This window comes from Peromyscus eremicus, chromosome 19 (assembly GCF_949786415.1).
Source record: "Peromyscus eremicus chromosome 19, PerEre_H2_v1, whole genome shotgun sequence".
NCBI classification, from domain to species: Eukaryota; Metazoa; Chordata; class Mammalia; order Rodentia; family Cricetidae; genus Peromyscus; species Peromyscus eremicus.
Genome location: NC_081435.1, coordinates 32,643,348 through 32,666,492, shown reverse-complemented (window position 1 = coordinate 32,666,492; position 23,145 = coordinate 32,643,348). Strand labels below are relative to the sequence as shown.

General features: G+C 38.3%; 1 protein-coding gene across 1 annotated transcript; it reads left to right on the top strand.

The window, feature by feature from the left end:
- The first annotated feature begins 1,368 nt into the window (after positions 1-1,368).
- Positions 1,369-13,970, top strand: C19H5orf46 (chromosome 19 C5orf46 homolog). The gene is made up of 3 exons (XM_059246073.1): positions 1,369-1,438; positions 8,661-8,826; positions 13,913-13,970. Exons 1-3 carry the CDS (start codon positions 1,369-1,371, stop codon positions 13,968-13,970), a joined length of 294 nt encoding a protein of 97 aa, XP_059102056.1.
- Positions 13,971-23,145: the final 9,175 nt, after the last annotated feature.

Genomic DNA, 23,145 nt, shown 5'->3' with positions numbered 1-23,145 from the left:
ACAAACTTAGATCCACATCACTCACCCTGTACAAAAAAACATCAATTAAAAAGGATCAAGTACATGACTTTAAAACCCAAAAGGCTGATGCTCCCAGCTGAAAACACAGGGAACATACTTGAAGTTATAGATACAGGAAAGAACTTTCTGAACTAGACTTCAATAGCATAGAAAATATCCCTAAGTATCGACAATGGGACTAGGTGAGATTAAAATGTTTCTGCACAGCAAGGAAACTACGGTCAACCATTTTACCAGCGACATCTCAGAGATGAAATTGGTATCCAGAACAAATAAAGAATAGCAAAAATTAAACACCTAAACCACAAACTGTCATTTAGTAAATGTGCTGATGAACAGACAGTCCTGAAAAGATGAAACACAAAAGCCAACAAATATATATTTCAAATGTTCAATGTTCTTAACAATAAAACAATATAAATTAAAATATCTTTGATATTCCGTCTCACCCCAATCAATTTGGCTATGATCAGGACAACAACTGACAGTAAAGATCAATAAAAACATGGAGAAAGAGGAAACCTTTACTCATTGTTGGTGGGATTGTAAACTAATGCAGCCAATATGGAGGTTCCTCCAGAATAATTCAAAGTAGAACTACTGTATGGCCTAGCTGTACCATTTTTGGGCATATACTCAAAAGACTATATATGCTACCACAGAAGTATGTGTACGTTCATGTTCACTGCTGCTGCACTATTCACAATATCTAGGAAACAGATGTCCATCCACAGAAGCCTGAATATTGAAATGTAGCCTGCTAAGAAAAAAATGAAATTGTGAGGTTTCTGGGTGGTGGAAGGAGAATATTATATCAATAAGGTACTCTAGTCTCAGAAAGACAAAATTCACATGTTCTGTCTCATAAGAAAATCTAAACTTTTAATGCTTACATACATGTAAAGCAGCAGTTGTGGGGGTGGGGTAAAGTATGAAACTAGACAGGAGCCCTGAGAAAGAAACAAGAAGTAACAAGAAAGTGGAATAAAGGCAAAAGTCACGTATGACTTGAAAATTGATAGAAGGCTATTAGGCTAGAACAAGGGAGAATGGAGGGATAGAGAGGAGGTCAAAAGAAATGACAAAGGCAAATTTTGTTTGAAAAATGCCTAAATGAAACCCAATTCTTTGTAAGCTATTGAAATTTTTTAAAAAGAAAGAAATTGCTCTGATTTTGAAAGACAGGGCAGAGCCTATTGTTAGAGATCTCAGAGCAAGCTGTTCAGACATCTTGTGCAACAGCCTAAATTCCACAGCAGATGATGTCACCACAACTGTCCTATAAATGGAGCAAAGATTCAGGTGCATCTAAGCAATTTATCTGCACCAATACCCAGGTCAACAGGAATGGCTGTCTCAGTTCTTCGGCTGATGGTTGTCCTGGGACTGTGTGCCCTAATCCTGACAAGCCAGGCAGGTAAGTGTTTCGGATCACAGCCCAGAAACTTTGCCATAGTTAGCAGTAATGGGTGGAAGCTGGCACAGAATATGAAGGGGAGGGGCATTTTGGCATTGCAGAAAGAACATTTGGCAGGGAGGTTGGAAACACATCTAATACAAAGAGCGGTTGTATTAAGATTGATTTGGGTTGTATCCTGCATCCTCAGTAAATAATGAGGTTTGGAATGAATCCTTTCTTATATTCTTAAATTATGAAGTGACACTATTACATTATAAATTCACTGAGAGGTGTCAGTGGGGTGATTTGATGATTATAACTAATAATGTTTAATGATGATGAAGATATCATTTTCAATAGCACCCTATCGTGGTTCTACCACTAAAGAGAAATGTATATTCGGGCATGACATTTGAAACCTCTAGATGTGATACAAATAAGGGACATTAATTGCTAACAGTCTCACAAATGTATCATGAAATTTAAACAAAAGAGGCAACAGTCTGGAATAGTACCTGCTCAATAAAAATCACTAAATAAATATTAACTCTTATTATTATTATGTATAAATTATTTTTAAGTTTGAGGACAGTTTTATTAGAGTTTAAAGAAAAACATCCCAGGTAGTTTGTATATCTCAGCATATGTATGTGTGGTGTGGTGTGTGTGTGTGTGTATGTGTGTATGAATATCTCAGTTTGTATATCTTAGCTAAGGAAAAATAAGTAATGCTATTTATGTTACCAGTGTGGAGTTCAGACTCATGGTGACTGGCAGACACAGTGCTGAGAGGCATCTTAAGAAAAGAAGTTAAGAAGGCCCAAAGTATCAGAAAAACCCAAAGACACGGAAAGGTGCATGCTTAATATAGAGATAGAAGAAGATGAAAAGTTACACTTCCTGAGTACTTCAGACAAACTGGCCGACTCATCAAGCTGCCTGCCTGTAACCTGCTGGGGGTGGGAATTCTGGGAGGAAAAAGTACAGTGTCATTAAAGTGTAGGAGAGAAAAATAAGACACGTAATCATCCTATCTCTTTGGCATGGACTAAGGTGAACTCACCTTCCTTCTTTGGAAGGGGTGGTCCCTTAGCCAGATGACTGACGTGGCACAAGTGGAAATGTTGGGTCTCCACCCAGGCCAGAAATTCTGTTCTCTTAACCAAAAGTGTCTCACATTAATGGACCTTTATTGCTACTCCAGCACTCCCCACTAACCTAAGAATCATTGGGAACCATATCAGGGATGAGAGACTCCCAAACACTTCTGGCATCTTTAGCCTCTGCTAAAGATGAGGTTGCTAAGAAACCCAAATACATTTCCTGCTTTTAGCAGAGAAAGAACTGAGTACTTCTAGGTTTTTGTGTTGTTGTTTCTTGTTGTTGTTTAACCTTAAATTACTTAGCCAATTTCTACCCCCTGTTCTCATTATTCATGCTATAGAAGACCTCTAACTCTAAATTCCTTTATGGAAGTATGGCAATGACCAATCTGGCTTCCTACAGCTGAAAGAGATTGTTGGGCATAGCAGTTGGGGTACCACTTCAGTGGGTCTATTTAAAAGACCCCAAGCGAGCATTGGTAATTTCAATAAAGCCATGTTTAGAGAGGAAAGGAAGTCCTTGATTAGTGCCCAGAAAGACCTGTGAGAGAGAAGACAAGAGGAATTAGCATTGCAAACCCTAGACAAAGAATCAGGAGGAGCCAATACTTTTAAAACACCCCAATCAAAGCCACTGGAATATCTTGATGGTCCACCAGAGCATGCATCCATTGGTCTGGTCCTTGTTTTTCATTTTTCTTTTGGCCTCTGGATTGGACTAAAGTGTAGTGAACTCAGGATGTGCTTTCAAGTACTTCAGTTAACTGAGTGGCTAGAAGGACAGTGCAAGGTTCCTCCCAGATAGTTTCTAGAGTAGGAGAGAAAAAATAAGACATTTAATCATCCTGTTTTTCAGTTGAAGACAACAGTGGCGTGATCCCACCTCTCTTGGCTGCAAGTAAACAGTTCAGTGTTAAAATTGAGCCAACATCCTGATATCTTCTGTCTTGGGTGACATTTTCCTTACCAAGTAGAAAAACATTAGAAAGACCTGATTGTCTAAGTAGCGTCTCATACACACTTAAGCATAATGTCCTTGAGTATGATTCCACGGACAGTCAACCAACATGCATCTTAACTTTGGCTGTACTTTTTTGTCAGGTGTATAAGACCAAGCAGATATTCAAAATTAATCATTTTCATTTTGTTTCCAGGCCAGTCGAGGTTCTGATCCTCAGGGGTCTCTGAGGATGGCAAGGAATCCCTGACTCCCTTGGCCTCCCTTTTATCATTTGTCCCACCTTCTGAGAAAAAGTCAAAGGCCTTGATTGTCCTTGCCTTCACTTGGAAGCACTAAGGTCATTTTTCCCTCTGTGTTGCTCCTTCTGTTTGTAGACTAGACAGGCCCATCCAATGTCATCTCCATGGCCTCCTTAAACAAGAAGACATGTGGCTCATCAGAGCTACAGGTCATTCAGAGAGACGGGCCGGGGGCCCAGTTGACCTGGGAGGGCAAGTGGTAAAATACTGTCTCTGTAAATCCCTCTGTCCACATGACCGCCACACTACGTCATTGAACATGCAGAAGGTCAGTTACACCAGCTTGGTATTTTTAACCACTGTATAATGTTTAGATAAAACATAACCAAACACAAAACATTTAAATAAACCTTCATTAGACATATGTTTTTGTTCTTTTAAGTCAGTATTTGTAACTAATACCAAGAAAGCAGATTAATAAGAGAACCCTACTAATTTAAATAGAAGTTTGACATCAACAATATATTCTAAGTTTTATTCTTTACACACCTTAAATGATTTACCCAGACCCTCCATAACTTATTTAGTCTTTCTGGTTTTCTTTCTTATTCTGGAATCACATGTAATTGTAATAGACTCTCATAATAACCCTACTAAGTAAACATGCCATTCTCTCATTTTGTTTGATTGGTGCAAATCCAAGATTTGCTGGGGGAAGTTTTTTTCTTTATTTGTTTTGTTTTTTAGTATAGGCACAAGGGAAAGTTCTCTGTGAAATCTGAGTTTCTAGGTTCTTCCCCTTGCAACTAAGCATGCGTTTCTTTTGTATCCCATGCAAGCACACAGGACTGCAAGCAGCATGCAGCATTCTCACTTAGGAATTTATCATTTTCTCTGCAGAAGCTGTGAATCCTTGAATTGTCTCTGTTCAGGGTGACGCAGAAAGCAGAGTGTGTAACCACTTAGCAACAGGTCCCTTTGCCTGTAAGCCAGCAGATCTCACAGCCCCAGGTGACTCATGGCATCACCAATAGAAAAGACAGGTGATAGACACAAAAGAACTATGCCAGAGGGGACATGGAATGTCTGTGCCCACTCTGCTTCTAAAGTCACCAACACAGGGATATGAAGGGTGAGATTTGCATTCTAAAGACAATTCTCATTCATCTCATAAACTGTGGAACTGGTTAAATAATCCAGTTTTGTGTTAATTTCCTTAACTATAAAATTACACAACTATCGATGTTACCAGATAAAATGAGCATGCTTTTATAATAACTTTGTAAAATGTAGAAATCTATATAAATTAAAATGTTGTGTTTTTCAGAATTTTATAATCACATTCAATTAAGAAATTCAGCTGAATACTTAATATAAATAAAGGCTACTCTGTATTATATTTTAAAAGAGGAAATATTTAATTATGGAGCTTGATGATTTGAGATTTCTAGATATTCCAATAGCATTTAAATTTTCATAATATTCTAAAATGCTAGAGGAAAATGGAGCTACTTATCATTGTGTTGCTGTTTTTGATAATAATACTAATAGTAACACAAATCAATTACTGTGAGCTTATCCTGAGTCTGATTCTGTGATGAGTGGTATATACACTATGGATATATATCTATATACACATTATAAACTCGAACAATATATACAATACTTTTCATCCTAGCAACATCACAATGAAAAACTAAAAGACAGTGGTTAAATGTAATTTGCAAAAGTACGTGACTAATATTTTGATGAAAACAAAATCAGATTGTAGGACCTTAAATCATGGGGCACACCACTCACTAACACCTATGTCTATGCATATGGACCAAAGACTGAGACTAATTCCCAATTTCCCATATTCTAATCCCCAGCTCCTCCGATATTGAAAAGCTAGTATTTAGTATTACATTAAAAGTGAACAAAACTGTTATATGTTGCAAAAAAGGACTCTTGTTTTGTGCAGGGACTTTCTGCACTACACTTGGCTGGTATCCTCATAGAACCAACTTATGGGGGTAGTGTAATACAACCTGAAGACCATATTCCCTGGAGTTAGACAGAATTCAGGGTTATACACTGGCTCAGCTGAGTTTTACAGAGTGACTTTAGGTGAATTGTTGAATTCCCCAGAGCATCTGTGTTCTCCGGAAACTGTGACTCCATCACTGAGTTGGATAAGGATACAGGTCTGTGAGGATGTACTAGTCCAGCACTGCATGGCAGGTACTCCACAAAGGCATCTGTTTCTTCTCACAATGAAAATAAACCCATTCTGGGAACTTTGGTCACACAGACTTGTAATGTGAGGGTCACCATCTTTAGTTTAACTCAAGTGAAAAGGTTCTGTGCGTGCTCTACTCTGAAAGAAACTAAACCAAAGCAAAATGTGTTCTAAATGAAAAACTCAACTGTTGGATGAATGCATATTTGATTATTGTCTTTTATAAACCCCAGAATAAAAAGCCTATCAAATATTTGATTATGACATAGTAAATAATAGAGGCTTATGGAATTTAATGCCATTTTTCCTAATAGTTTCTATTTTAGAATATAACATAGATCACACATTTTTTCCATCATTTAGTAGAGATGTAGCTACACGACCTTCAACTGAGTCTAGGGAAAACAGTGTTACGCAGTTGAGACTTTATGAGTCAAAACTTGTAGTGAGAATGCAGGAGAGATACAAGACACTACTGTGTATCTTAAAAATCATTTTTATGCAAACAATGTTTAATATTGATCTTAAAAGCTGGGCACACCTTTAATCCCAGTACTCAGGAGGCAGAGTCAGGCAGATCTCTGTGAGTTTGAGGCAAGTCTGGTCTGCAGAGCGAGATCCAGGACAGGCACCAAAACTACACAGAGAAACCCTGTCTCGAAAAACCAAAATATATATATTGATCTTAAATTTCATAAACTTCCAGAGTCAGGAGCAAGATAAATTCTTCAATTCTTAAACATCACTTAAATGGACTTTTCTATAATTCTTATTGGGTGCCTCAATAAAATACTTAAAATTGACTTTCTTATAAATTTGAATTTTAAAATAAACAATGAATTATTGTTATTTTGATACTGTCCTAGATATCACATTTATCAGTTTTATCCTAAAAATAACCTGATGTTCAACTGAAATTGAATAAGGCATCCAGTATTTTTTGTAGAGTCTGGCAACATCATAGTTCTGTTAATAAAATGAAAAAATAAAGGTCCTACATCATCTTATTATCAAGATTCAGAGAGAAGGCAGGACACTGTAGTTTATATCACTCTCCCAGACCTTTTCATCTCATGAAAATGAAGAACATTAACACCCAAGAGACACATCTGAGTCCTATAGTCCTCATGCTTTCTTCTCTTGGATTTGTACAGCCTTCTCGCCCTCAAATATTATCAGTTTCTCCAACTAATAAGCTAAAAATTGCATATCTTAAAGCATTACCCAGGGAGAAAAATTATACAGCATTTGTAAAATCATTGTTCATAAAATTAATAGGTGATATAAAAATGACAGAAATTATTTATTATTTATCTTCTGTTCATTCCCATAAATAAAGTGCAGGTGTATACTTTTCCTGCAAAGAGCACACAGTTTTATCACAGAATACTGTAAACATCTAGATTTTGTTATCAGACAAACATGACCTTGGATTATATTTCTATCATCTGGTAATTCTTTCTCTTTGAAACAGCTTTGAAATCTCTGTCCAACTCCATTTCTTCAACTTTGGATTGGCTTAGTAATTTTCTCACTTCATAGAATTGTGAGGAAAAAATGACAGTACATGTGAAATACCTGTTAACGGTATTGCACAACAAAACTACTATGAAGATTTTTATCTTCCTTATTTATATTACCATTGACACGAAAATCATGTGGAACACCAGTGTTCTATATTATGTGGACAGCTAGGTTTTCTGTATCTTGAACCAGACACTAACATTAGTGTAATGTAATGTAACAGCTTATTGTTGTACCTGTACATAAGAGCGTCTCTCGGTCCTCATCAGAGAAGCCTCTACTTGTAGTAGATGACAATTAACATAGAGACACACCCCACTACACACACACACACAACTTGTCAATATGCAAAGAACAAAAGACTGTGGAGTGCTCAGCCCCAAATAGGACATACCTATCACACCATTCTTCCCCAAGGCTCAGAGAATCTTAATGGAAAAGGGCTTGGAAAGATTGTAAAAGTGTGAAATGGTTGATAACATCAAGAAAACACTGTTTTCCAGACACACCAGGACAGATACATATATAACCCACAGCAATTGTGACAGCATGCACAAGACCTTCACAAGTACAGCAAAATAAAATCTCAGCCTAGAAGGGGGAGGCTGGACACGAAACACCACTGGCTGAGGAACTCTTGGTACTTGACAGCTACTGAGAGAAGTCAGTTTTCTTTAACACCTCACCTTGATAGGTTGACCAGACACCAGGGAAAGTCCAAGTCCCAAAACTAGCTAGGAAACATAAATTGGACTTGATGGGGAGAGAATAAAAAGAATCTCAATGTTGGATGGGAAGGGATGGGAGAGTGCAAAGGATGGTAAGCAGGGCAGCTGGAGTGAAGACACTCAGAATACATTGCATGAAATTCTCAAGGGATGAATAAAAAAATCTTCCAAAAAGAAAAATAAAGGTACCTCTGTGGGTTTTGTTTTCTTGGTAACCAAATATAGCCATTGTCTACCTAAATACTTATGTCTGTTACTCATTTGTTTTTAGAAATAATGAGATAATGTTGTAAAGGATTCAACCAGACAAGCACTGGCTGTTCAGGGACAGGAAGGTGTAACTAATGAGTTGGTACCAGGTAGATACCCAGGAGCTCAACAGTTCCTGTACGAGAAACAGATTTTCCTTTTTGGTTACTAAGAGTCACATCTGAGAATTTTTTCTGTTTATTTTTTGTTTTCAGATGACAACCCAAAGGAAGATGAGAACCCAGATGAGAAATCAGATAACAATCCAGATGACTCCAGTAAAAAACCAGAGCCAGAGTTCCCCAAATTCTTAAGTCTCCTGGGTTCAGAGATCATTGAGAATGCAGTGGATTTCATCCTTCGCTCCATGTCCAGAGGATCGTAAGTACTGAGATAAACCGGTCTTGCCAGCATCACCGTAGATAATGAGCACACTCATGAAATGGAACAAATGCATTCACTTTTCCTTGAAAAAAAACAAAACGTTTCCCTACCTTCCGGCGCGTTTACCCACCAACCTCACAGTTCCCCAGAGTTTTCTTGAGTGCGAGCAGCAGGAAATATTAGATAGAAGGATTTAGATTGTGGAGATAAACAGATAGAAAATAAAGGATAGCCTCGAGAGGGCCTGGAACCTATTCCAACAGGCCCTGACTGTCTCTGCCCCAGGGTATTTATAGAGAGGCCAAGGGTTGGAGCAAAAGACCTTTCCCCAGCACAGCCAAGTGCAGCCCATCTCAGACACCTGCACTTAGGCCCGTGGTCCTAATCATCCTCTCTATGCAGACCTGCTGGGTAAAGCCATGAGGAACCTGAAAACAGGCTCCCACACTACTTTAAGTTACATTTTACATATGAATGAATTGCCCTGAATTCCAGAGTGAGAGTGCTACCTCCAGATCCTTCACACAGTATTTTAAAATCTCAGGGTCATAATAAAAGGGCAAAAGGATGCAGAACCAAAAAATGGAAAACAAGGCAAGGTCTCCCCTGGGGAGTCAGGCCAGCCTGGTAGACTCAGGCATGGCAGGTCTAGTCCCCTCCTCCCTACACCAAGGCTGAGCAAAGTGTCCCAAGATAGGCTCCAGGCTCCAAAAAGGAGGTGGGAATGGGGGGTGGGAGGAGGGTGGATGGAGGAATCCATGGCTGATATGTGAAATTAAGTTAATTATAAAATAAAAAATATTTTTTAAAAAAGAATTTGTACTGTATCAAGCTGATAATCGAAAAAAATAAAATAAAATAATAAAAAAGTAGTAATGTTCAGCATTTAAAAAAAAAGAATTGGAAAACAAGTTGTGGTCCTGATAATGAATGTGATAAGTCCTGTGTTTGGTTTCTAGTTTGTGTAGCTCAAGAGGCCTGGCTGAAGTAGCTGATAACTCTCTTTAGACATAATGTGCAGAACTCTGAGGAACAGTGCATTGACTGCCATGGAGGATGACCTAGCCCAGTCTTTCTAATGTTCTCAGCCTGCTTCTTAATACCCCTTAGATTTGACATATTTTGGATTTGACATGACCTCTCCTTATTCTTCAGAGTTCTTTCAGTCTGCACCCCTGCAAGTTACTGTTTTTAATTCGTTTTCATCTAGAAACCTAAGCATAGTTTGACAGAACTCTGATTTATTACCTACCAGTTTCACAATACAGTGGATAATTATGTTTGAATTAGTCTTCCTGCATTCCGTAGTAGGGTCACCCAAAGGCAAGGCTAAGAATGCAGGTTTTAACAAGCTTTCTGGGTAATTCTGATATGAAAGGCACACATAGCCAGGTGTTCAGCTACAGAGCAGGACCCTACAGTTCTACTGCACGTTGAAGTTCTGTTTATATTCTATTTAAATATGAATTCTCAGGTTTCCCTGGGGTAAGTATACACAGCTTCTTTTTTTTTTTTTTTTTTTTTTTTTGGTTTTTTGAGACAGGGTTTCTCTGTGTAGCTTTGCGCCTTCCCTGGAACTCACTTGGTAGCCCAGGCTGGCCTCGAACTCACAGAGATCCACCTGGCTCTGCCTCCCAAGTGCTGGGATTAAAGGCGTGCGCCACCACCACCCGGCCATACACAGCTTCTTAAACTCAACCAACAACAAATGAAGAGCCATTTTTATAAAGGAGTTGTTGGTTCTCTTCTTGTAGACTTTGATATGCTTAAAATCTATGTTTCGTTGTATAGGATTCTGTATCTGAGCCTTCTCTACACATTGTTAAAACTCAAAGATGACTCTATTTTATTGTTTCATTTTCTTTTGTGGAAGTTTTATTTGCATATGTTGCCTCCTCATGATTATTAATAGAAAAAAGAAGAAAAGTTATAAGAAATAGTAAGTAAAACATTTGATATGTGCAAAATACAAAATAGCTAATAATGTCACCTACAAAGCATAGCAAAGCAAGGAGGCAAAATAATTACTTCTCCTTCACTAGGAAAGTCCCCTTATGCAAAATGTCAAACATGCCATTGTATTGCCCTGAAACTTTACTATCAGTTCCATTAAGGACTTAGAGGTTCTGAGCTCAGAAATGTTAACTCTGTGCCTGTACTTCTCATCATATTTAGAACAGATTCTTGCTTTGTGATACTAGAGCCTTTAATGAGGTCAGGCATGCTACCTTAGAGTTCCCTTCTGCCTGAAATGCTCTTTGTATTTCTCACTGCTTGCTCCTATAGCTCATCTTCAAGCTCCTCCTTAGAAAACAATTCTGTTATTCTTTTATTACTATTCTCTCCCTCCCTGATTACTGTTCTCTGTCACTTTGTTTTGAGATGGTATAATATTACTTACAACAGTCTAAAATTACTTCTTTGTACTCATGTAGCTTAATGGAACACAGAAACCAGATAGGTCTATCTAGTACAATATAATATCATAGCATATTTCCCATGGTGTCAATCAGTAAATAATTATTCATTTGATGAAATAGCTAAGAAAAAAGATCTTAGAGATTATACTTAAAACACACCTATTTCAAATCAGCTATGGAAACCTAGAGGGTCTTTGTTCAAAGACAAAATATTCCTTGTTCAAATGATCAGATGTACTTGAGGATGGAGTCAGGATGCAAAACATATCGCAGAGTTCTTGTACAAAGGAAGAACACCACCAGTGTTATGGAGATGCTTCATAGAAGGAGGCTTCCAAAAAAAATCAATTCTAGGGTCTTAATATATGAAAAGTTGGGATGAAAATTGTGAAGAACAAGATCTAGTCTATAAATTCCTTCTTAAAAAAAACCTTCAGTCTTTAAGGTTAAATAACATGAGCTGATACAAAGACAACTATAGATGCCTAGCAAGATAAACTCTATCTGAATATCAAAGATTACTTCCACAGTAGGCAATGGGGAAAATGCCCATAGAAAAGTGTTTGGGGGAAATGTGAACTATAATTTAGACAGTTAGCAAAATTAGATAGTTAATAAATTTAGATATTTAATAAGAATAGATAAATATAGATTTGCACAAATTTCTCATGTCATCATCAAAAATAAAAAACCCACAAATTTGCTCATTCATTATCATTCCTGAAACTCTTCCATGAATTTCTATTGCCTACCCAGTGAAGCATAAGCCTAGGTTTACTGAGGTGGTGAAGGTCTATTCATGATGTCCTTGTCTTTCCTGTTAATTTCAGCATCCATCTCAGCAGACACCTAAGCCTGAACCACTAATAATATGTATATGAACCCTCAATGTCTTTGCATGAGCTTTTTTCTTTCTCTGCCATCAGTTCAGCCTGAAATCTACCATTCTTTATTTATTCAACAAACCAAATCACTTTCTAAAGCCCAATTCAAAGACAAGCTCTGAGAAGAAGTTACAGACTCCTACAACTACAAAATTCAGGATTTTGTTTTGTTTTATTTTGCAATTTGGAATTCACAATACTTTGTGTTGTGGGTGCAAAGTGGCTGCTTTCATCTTCAAGGGAGTAAGGAATCATTTATCCTGGAGCCATTTTGAGTGACCATGGCCTGGGAGCACAGACTTAGGTTACCCCAAATTCCATGTTCCAACATGAAGGCAGATTTATAAAGTTTTTACAATTTTACAGAGCAGAAAAAGTCATAAATCAAGGCAAGTTTAAAACTTTGATGTGTACATCACAGAGGCAGGTACATTGAGATGGGAGAATACTCTGTAGGCTCAAGATGCTATCTGATGACATTCTTAGCTTTTGGATGGGTAGAAACTAGTAGTCTTCTAAATTAATAGATTCCCAAAGGATTTAGTATACTGTCACAAGATAATAGTTCACATACAGGGTGGGGGTGGGGGAGTGGGGGGGTAATAAGTAATGGCTGTTCTGGAAGGCTAGAACTAGCTCAAGATAAAGTAATTCGCCTCTGGAACAGCAATATTCCAATCTCTCCACACTACTGAAATTCTCATTAACCAGTCAGTCTCTGCAGACACGGACTCCTCTCGGGAGTTTTCGTTCACAGCCAATTGCAGCTTCTTGTTAGGAGCTGTCATTCTCAATATGGATCTGTATGACAGTATTCCCAAGTTTGTTGTAAAGACTGGTCCCTGAGTGTGTCCCTGTTCTCCACTAGACTATGATTTATTCAAAAATCATGTTTGCATCATCTTTCATCTTCTCAAAGACTACCCTTGTTTCCACCCAGCCTGTGAACTATAGAGGGCAGTATGCCTGGCATGTAGTCATCACTCTAGAGAATTCACTTTTGAACTTGGCAGTCTATCAGCCATGTGTTGTGAAAAGGTGGTTTCATCTTCTTTTTGTTTTGTTTTTGTTTTTTTGGGTTTTTTTTTGCTTGTAAAAGAATTATAAAAATTAGTAAAACAAATACACTCAAATTCATACTGGATGTTAGATCCCATTTCAAGTGCTAGCATAATACATATGTGTGTATGCACAGCTAGTACTATATATACATCCATATATAAGCACACACACACACATATATATGTACATATATATGTATATATACACACACACAATGCATACTACTTATGAGGTTTTGTTTATTAAAGGACCGCTAATGGGTTTGTTACTGAGTTCAGAGAAAATCATGCCTAAATACTTTGACAACTATAAAGTATTACAGAAATCTTGGGTCTTACTTCACTTTCATATAGGAAAATCTGGAACAGAAAATTATGCCTCCACTATGAAAAAGCTTAGTTCTAGGCACAGCAGCACAGGCTTGTAGCCCAGATGACTTGAGACACTGAGGCTGGAGGATCACAAGTGTGAGGCTAGCCTAGGGAACAAGTGAGACTCAATTTCAAAAAAATAATAATAAAAATTAAAATTCTAAGTTTAAGGAAATTAAGCAAGAAAAGGGAAAATGAGACAGTGTGTTGTGTGCTCCTGCTAACAATCTCCTAAATCTGCATAGTGTACTCCTGCTAGCAATCCCGTAAGTCTGTATAGTGTGCTCCTGCTAAGAATCCCGTAAGTCTGCAAAGCTCCTGATTTTTTTTTCTTCTCTTTTTCAAGAAGTTTTATGGAACTCGATGAGGACCCCGGACAGCCATCTTCAAAAGTGACCTCCTAAGGTGATTTTAACTTATACTTTACAGGTAAAACAATAGCATCTTAGAGACAGAAAGCAGAGGTTTGGGTAATCATATTCATAGATTTTCGGGAACTCATGCATAGTTATAACCATTAGATGGGGCTTTTTGGTTCCTTCTTTGTCCTAATTGTAGTTTGTTTCTAAAATTACGTTGACATGTCTGTATTGTTATCATCTTACATGTCAGCTTACCAGGAGGCTCTTAAGGGAGGAAGCCAAAAGTGGCATGAAAGAATGAACAATGGGGACAAAGAGATCGGGTCCCTGCTATGGTTCTCCTAAGAACCTGCTGTTGGATCTCTGTCCCCTTAACAAATGCCTGACATAATCAGGTTATAAAAAGAAATTATTTATTTTGGCTCTCAGTTTTCAAGGTTTCATTCTCCAATGGACTGGTGCCATTGGGCCAATGGTGAGGACCTCATTACAGCAGGAGCCCGTGAACCCTTCAGCTCACAGCCTGGAAGAGAAAGAGGAGCAAACCAGAGTTTGTACAAGTCCACCTGTGAAATAAGAGGGCCATGCACACTTAAAAAATAAAAAAAAAAAGGACTCATGCAATCATAGAGTTAGTCTGTCATGGCAAGAATGGAATATGCTGTGTTTGATCCAGGGAAAAAGCACCAGCGATTTCTCTGTCACACACACACATCTTGTTTATGTGAAGACCATATGGTTTGAGTTCCCAGAACTCCCATTCTTTCTTTACTCAATTATCTCTTCAGAACTTAGGTTGGGATATAAAAACAAACATTTTAGAGATGGCAAACTTGTATCAGTACCTGACTCGAAATGAGTTACTGCTCCATTTAAGTGCTGGGTATATGCCTAATTTATAGTCTCTCTGAAGACAAACATCATTAGCTTACATTTCACAAATGAAGAGATGAAGGCATGGGAAAAATTGTTGATATGGTCATATTAATTAGGAAGGAGGAAAAGAATGGAAATGAGTCCCATGCCAGAATATGCGTCCTATAGCTAAGCCATATATCATTGCTAGAGAGCAGAAAATGGCATAGGAGGATGCAGCAGAGGGTAATGATTAAGCCATGATGCATGCTAAAATGAAACACTTCTCTCTTGGTTCGTTGATTTGCCTTATGTACACCTCCAGAAATCATGGCCTTTCCCAACTTCTGTTGTTATCTAAGCTGGGAAAGTTCCTTTTCTCTACTGGTTTCATTTCATAATTTAGGTGTGGCCAATGTGAGGTCAGAAAGCTACTCTTACATTACCCTAGAACATAGCCTACTCTTTCATGAGCTTTGATGAATGGAAATAAGGCTTGGGCATCATAATCAAGATATGCCTGACACACATAATCCCGACTCTTGCTCAAAGCTAGATAAGCTTCTAAAAACACTCTCTTGCGTGTTCACGTTTCCATTTCCTCCTCAAGGAAGGACTTTCCTGTTTTGAGTGCCCAGTACTTTGTCTTCCTTCAAGCTGCTACAGTATATCTGGAATCATTTGTGCCCATATCCCAAATCCTTGAGAGCCAACCTGGGCTTCAGTGTAGGAGGAATAATGTAGATGAGGCATTATGGAGGAGTCAAAAATCAGTTGGCATCATGATAATACAAGTTCAACCTGTACTGTGGACACCTGCTGTGTGTACCTCCATGGGTAGATAGGTGGCTTCACCTCCTGAAGCCTCATTTCTCTCCTTTTGAACTTGAAACACTAGAGGAATGAAACAGTTTCAGACTGTGATGGAATGATTTCTTTTTCAGCTACCCAAAAAATCTTCAGATAGATTTCTGAATGAACTCTAGATAACTTAATGACCCATGAGGAATGGTTCAATATGGAAGTGTAAAAAAAAATAAGTAAAAGAGTTTTGATAAGTGTACAACATGGTCACTTATGGGTAGCCCTTCATGGGTAGTTGAAAAGTTTTGGTTCTATGGTAATTGTCTTATCTAATCAAAAACACGTCATCACTTTACAATTAAGTGATTCACAGCAATGTCTGTTTCTCCAGCTCAGAAAATTTGGCCAAATTTCTATTTGTTTCTTAAATTAAGATATATAGACTAATATATATATATATATATATATATATATATATATATATATATCTTTAAAATGAGCTGGAGAAGTAGCTCAACAATTTGAGTGTTTACTGATCTTCAAAGGACTTGTTTGGTTCCCAGCTCCCATGTGGGACCTCTCACAAGTGCCTGACTCCAGCTCCAGGGCAGCCAAGAATTCTGGACTCCCTAAACACATGCAAGCACACACAGAGAGACATACATATACAAATAAGTAATAAAATAAATCTTTTAAAAAGATACACAATTAAAGGTAATTGACAGAGCATCAATAGGTTCCTATGTTTCTCTTAGTAATGTGTTTAGCACCATTTTTACACCATTTACCATCTTTATTACACACTCCTTTAAAGAGTATTTATTCTACTCCAATTAGGTGTTAAACTTTGTCAGTGTTACCATTAGGAAGCTCATCATCTGTGCGAGCACTGTGCTCAGTGGACCCTGAGCGCATGCATGTAACTGATAGGTACCTGTAGGAAGGCTTGGGGAATGTCTTGGGACAGGGCAACAAGGAACCCCTGGAGGAGGGGTGAGTATGACGAGGGCTTTACAAAGAAGGTGAACTGTCTACATCCAGTATCAGGGGATGGAGAGAAAGCAGTATAGAGATCAGAAAAAGTATGATGCTCCAGCAATTGAACACCTGATTAAGCTGAGATACCCTCAACCTCGGCTCCTCCACACTGATGTGACTTCTGCTAGGCACAAGGTTTCCAAAAACTTTTAACTCTTATTGCCCCGAATTACTTGAAGCCACTTAGAATCAATTTGTCCCCTCTTATATCTTAAGTCATTGGACATAATTGGCTATAAACTGCCTTTTCTCAAAAACAAATGATAAACCTCATTAGATAATTAAGATCTTCAGATGAAGTAGTGGATGAGAATGTCCTTTATTAATTTTTAATTTTTATGCACATTACTCAGGTTAAGAAAAATACATATTTTGGACACACAAAGTCTTGTGCTTAGATTTACTATATCATACCCAAAAATAACTAAATTAAATGGAACGTTCTGATGCAACTAATTAAATTAACTAATTTAATTAATAATTAAAGTTGGGCACACTATCGCCTCTTCTCAGGTCAGCTTGCTCTCCTCCAATCATAAGATGTATGTGATTGCTGTGTCTTTTCCATCTGCCAAGCATCCAGGTCATAGAGACAGTGATATCTCTGTTCATCCTTAAGTTTATTCTGCATGCATCCCATCCTCACCCTTGGTGCTGAGTTTTTGCTTATCTACCTTGAGGGGTTTTTTTTTGTTTGTTTGTTTGTTTCTGTTATTGTGCTTAATTATTTTCTCAAAACTGTTTGACAGTTGATTTTATCGTAAGTCCTCTCATGCTTTAACATTAGATGTAGAAAGTCGTCACTGTATTTGTAAAATTGGAATGTCAATTGCTCACTTCTCTCTATCTGTGTTTTGAAGGGCACACCCATCTGGCAGCAGGACAAAGCAAGGACAGCCAGATCCTGAACATCCAGTTCTGTTTCCCAAAGTCGTCCAGAACCAGAGACCTCAAGGCAGCTCCCAGCAAGTTACTGGGAATGTATCCCCGTTTTCAGACAAATATAATTTGAGCTTTTTGACCTTTCATTCCTCTTTCCACAAAGCCAGGAAACGGCATCCTCTTAGAGTTATAGAATTACATACTTGACTTTACAGAGATTTTTGTTGTTCCTGGCAATTTTCCCTGGCATCTTCAATTTTGTAATGAAGCAAAAAATGAGATTACATATTACACATACAAATGTACATAAGCAAATTCAAGGCTTCTTTATATATACAATATACATGTATGGGAACATATTCTAAAAGATAAAGTAACACATTTAACATTAAAAAGCCAGTATGTAGTAAAAAGAGGATTTAATTATTGCTCCAAAAACTAAGTTCTTAATTTCTAAACATATGTGTGGTTTCAATATTTTATACATTCTTTTTTAAGTTTTCCATTCAAAATATCTGAGCCTCATGTCCTGTGTTTGTGAACTCAAAACTGATCTACTGGTCTCCCTCTTTTCATTCAAATGTCTGTTTCTCATCCATGGTCATTGTTCTGCTAGAATAACAGTGTTGAGGAGGGAAGAGTGCCAAGACTGATGAGTGCAGCCCTTTCCCACTACCACCTCAGTGCACAGAGCTGAGTCCTCAGCAGCCATCACAGCCCACTTGACAGACACATTCTCCCAAAACTACCTAATATGTTCAGGAGGACAAGACTGAAGTCGTGGAGCAAGGTGACCATGACAGGTCTAGAATACAAAGCCATTCTGTTTCCACTGTTCAGTCCACCAGATTTGCCCCTGGGTCCTGTCTTTCCCAAGCATTGCTGCTAATCCAGTCCCACCCTGAATGCAGCCGTTGTATTTTCAATAACCAGTATTTGTCTGTCTTCCTGATTTTGTTTACCTGTGGTAGGTTTGCATACGGCACGAAGAACCTTGAATGATGTAGGTGAACAAACCAAGATGGAATATTCAACCAGTGGAAAATGAAAATGAATGTTGCATTTTACAGTGAATTGGGATGGCCCACTCTTTGCACTTTTTGGAGAAAGATGTCATTTTTCAAATACCACATCCTTCCTAACCAAGTTACCTAAGATATCTATTAAACTCAGCATCTGATAATTAGAGTGGTTTCTATACCAATTGTGCTCTTAAAATCTCTTTCAGGGTTTTTTTTGGGGGGTGGGGTGGGGGCAGGTGTTGTTTGTAGTACTGTGAGTTAAACACAGTCTTTCATACTCTAGGCAAGTATTCTTCCACTGTGTGTGTGTGTGTGTGTGTGTGTGTGTGTGTGTGTGTGTGTAAGAGAGAGAGAGACAGAGACAAGGAGGGGGAAAGGGGACAAGGGAGGGAAGAAGGGGGCTATGGAGAACAAGAGCAAAGTGAGAGCAAGAGTACATATACACCTCTGTGGGCACCAGGAGCCACCCGTTGCATGGAGACCAGAAGAGAGCATGCATCAGTCTTCCCATTCTCTGCTTTATTTCTTTGAGACAGGATGTCTCCTTGAACCTGGAATTTGAGTGTTTTGGCTGCTTGACAATCAACAAGCCCATATGAACCTCTTGTGTTTCCCTCCAAATGCTGGGGTTACAGGCCTGGGCAAGACCACACCCAGCTTGCTACTTGGGTGCTGGGTTCCAAACTCAGATCCTTACCACTGTGCACCAAGCACTCCTAGCCACTGAGGTGTATCCTTAGCCCCTTTTAGACTTTAATTCACTAATTTGCACCTGTGCCGTAATTTTACTACAACAATCAATGCCGTACCCATGCAAGCCACTCACTTCCGTCATCCATCTTGAAGTGACTCTGTCAGGGTAGGACTGGAAATGGTAACAGGTACAATGTCAACACTGGGTGGGGAGTAGGGCTAAACAGGTCCTGCTCAAGAACTCTGGAAATTCTCAGTTCTTTACAGAACATTTTCTCTTTTCTGCCTCTGGTGTTATCTACCCCACTCTCCAATAAGATCCACATATTCAGGCAGCAAATACACTCATTTTGAAAAGCAAAGCTTTCTTTCATATAAATAGTGCTTTCCTTTTATGATCTTGTGGCCTCACTGAAACTTCATAATCACGGTGTGATTGAAGAGAGGTAAAGAGACTCCCTGTGCTCACCTGGGTTCAAGCACAGGATGCCAAAAATCAGGAAGAGAGACTGAGGGAACACCAGAGAAGCATGTGTAACTCCAAGCATAGCATCTGTGACACTGGTGGGCATGGTTCACACCACTGCTATTCTGACCTCACAAGTTCCTACCTTGACTCCACAGTTTGTGGGGATCAGCACTATGCCCTTCATGGAAGTGCTGGGCAGAGGAGGGCTTCTACTTAAATAGAATTCAAATTGTATCAATTCTTTTGACCACTGCCCATCTTTTCTTCTGAGAAAAAGCTATATTTTAGTTACCTCATGGTGGTGGTTAATCCCACCGGAGCTGCTCACCTGCCACCCCTTCTGCTGTATCTCAACCTTTCATTTTTTTCTCTCCAAGCATATTGAGGCAACCTTCAAGTATTTCTAGAATGTTCTTTTTCAGGCTTGGAATTTGCTTTTTCCCTTATTTAACATTTTCCCATACAACATAGCCATGTAGCTGTGCCTTCCATTCATTAAATCCTTTCTCCAATATAACCTTCTCAGAAAGATAGCCATAGGTTCTTGGATTTAAAATCCCATCTCCTCGAGAGTATTTCCCACTTGGGATTATTCATTTCATTCCATCATGTCCATCTCTTAACATGCTGTTTTAACTCAATGTATTTCATTTCTTCATTAGAACGTTGTATATTTATATTTATGAATATATATGTATATATGCACACATACATGAATGTAACAATCTTTAATGAAAAAAGGTCATGAATTTACAAAAAAGCAAGAATGGGTAGATGAGAGGTTTGGATGGAGGAAATGGGAGGGAAAATCATGTAAATACAATATAATCTCAAAAAAATAAAAGAAATCATTTTTAAAATAAAAGAAATAAATCTAAAAACATTTTAAAAATAGAAATTTAATCTCATGAGATAGGCATTGTGATTACTTTGGTCAGTGTTCCTGGCCCAGTTGTGAGCAATAAAAACAGACTCTACTAGCAAATACTTCTCCAGTAACTACTTCTCACATCCATCATTAAGGAAAAAATGGAAACCATAGAAACTTTCCTTAAGGTGAATGCATTACGAGTGCAAAGCAAATATCACTTCAAGTTCAATGTTGTTTTCAAGTGGCTCAGTCTCCACACAAAGGCTAAGTAAGTATCTTACCAACCGGTCACACACAGCACAGTGTAATCATGAGGCCATTCATGGCAATATGAGAGATGGAAGAGCATTCCTTGTGCTCCCTGGAGAGATCTGGGAGGTCTTCTCAGAGGCAATAGTATTGGGGCCATATCCTGATAGAAAGTAAAGGAGAAGGAAAGGCAATTCAATTGAGGCCAGGCAGGTGAGTAGTTAGACATGAGAGAAACAAGGAAACAGCTGCTTATTGGTGGCTGTGTCTCAGTCAGAGGGCCCGTTTGAAACTGACATCTTCCTATATATCAGAGAGCAAGCACTGAGGTAAATTCCAGTTGCCATACATGTGCATTAATGGGGGATCTACATCTGTTACCTTAAAAGACCCAGGCTTCATTACAGCATTATTTCCAATGTGCCTTTGACTACCCCTTATGGGATTTTCCTGAGGGACACTGGTGGTGCTTCATAGGTAAGTGCCCATTTTCAAAAGCTAATGAATATTGTGAGAAAGACTTGGAGGTACAGCCAATACCTTATTGGTTCAAATTGACACTACAGTTAAATGGTAGATTAAATCTGTATCTCATGATGCAAAAGTAAAATGTGTATTGGATCAAGATTGATGTATTATAACCATAAAAATTTGAGTATGCATTTGAGGAATTTCAATAAGTGTCTACCCACAAAACTGTCATGTAAGATACTGAACATATTCATTGTGCCTCAAAGTTTTCTCTTGTCACTTGTAATCCATTTGCTTTTGCTATAGATTGGCTTGCACTTTGTAGAGTCATAAGATTGATTTTAAAGTATATATAGGTAATTCTGTCTTAAGCACTAAGACAACACTTGACAGCATCTTGGGCGTAGTTGACTTATATGAGTCCTAGGCTACCTTGGGAAAGCCAAATCCATTGTTAGCCCACCTCCAGATTCAGATAAAGTGAGAGGGAAGCCATCTATCTGGCTTTTCCTATTGTCAATATAGTTTGCTTGGCAACATGGGTGGAAAACGCATTAACCTAAATATAAATCAGTAGAAACAAAATTGAGAATAATTCATCTCCTACAATGTCTTCAAAGTAAATGTTTGGTAAAATGTCTAAAGTGTGGATCATTCAGAGTTTTATCATGTTATCCATTCATTAATAAATTTCATGGTGAGTATTTTCATGCTCCATAGGCAGTGGTGGATGCTATATTCTGCTCATTTTGAACTTCCCCAAAGTGGAAAACAAATCACAACCAATCATTTATGAATACAATGTTCTGTTTCAAAAGAAATATTCAGAAAGCAAAAACAGTGATTCTTTTTTATAACCTATTACAATTGTATCTTGCCAGCACAAGTGACCAAGGATATTTTAAAAGAAGTAATACTTGTGTTGATATGTGGAGGGTAAAAGAAAGAACTTGGCAGAATGGGGCAAAAATCTCAAAGACAATGAAGAGGAGACATTTAAAGCTGAGTGTGTGACATTTGTAATAGTGCTACCATGCTCTGGCCACAGAGGAAAGCCAAAGTAGCTGTAAGTGAGAATCCATAGAAGTCCAGGAGAAAAGTAATCTTACAGGATCTCACAGGTTATCCTAAAACTTTGCTTCCCAAACCTGAATCAAAGTGCTTAAGCAGTAGAATGAATGTGAACACTGTTTTATATTTTAAACCTCCGATAGGTTGATGGAGAGGCCAGAGGAAAGTGAAAGCCTGCACAGGAGCACTTGCAAGAGATAAACAAACCAGGGCAAAATAGCGTCAGTGAAGAAGCAGTGATGTGGAGGAGCTCAAGAAAATAGGAGATGACTCCATGCAGATGTGGTGATGAGTCAGATGGGATCTGTCAGGGAGAGGGAAGTATCGATAATGACTGACTTACGTCTCAGTATGCGTGGGACGTAGAGGACACTGGACACAAAATTACTCAAAGCTTTCCTAGGTTGTTAGAGAAAAAAAGTGGCCATGATTCTGGTACCCAGCTCTTGGTTTCTACTCTTCTATCCATACAACCTCTGTTCATGTTCACTGCATCTGCTCAAGTGACTTCAGGCACACAGATGTGGCTTCATTTCTTTGAAGAAGCCGTGTTCTCTGCATTATGAGCACATTTACTCCCCTAGTAGCTTTCCTGAACATGATTTGGCTAAGATGTCACAATGTAAGACCTTTAGATGAGTAGGCCTTGTTGGTTAAACTTGTCATAGTATGTTCAGTATCAATCAAAAATACAGCAATCAATGTCCATTTATTGAACAGAATACACAAATAAAATAACAAATGACTAATAATTATTACTTTTAGTAACACAACACAGTAGACAAGTTTACA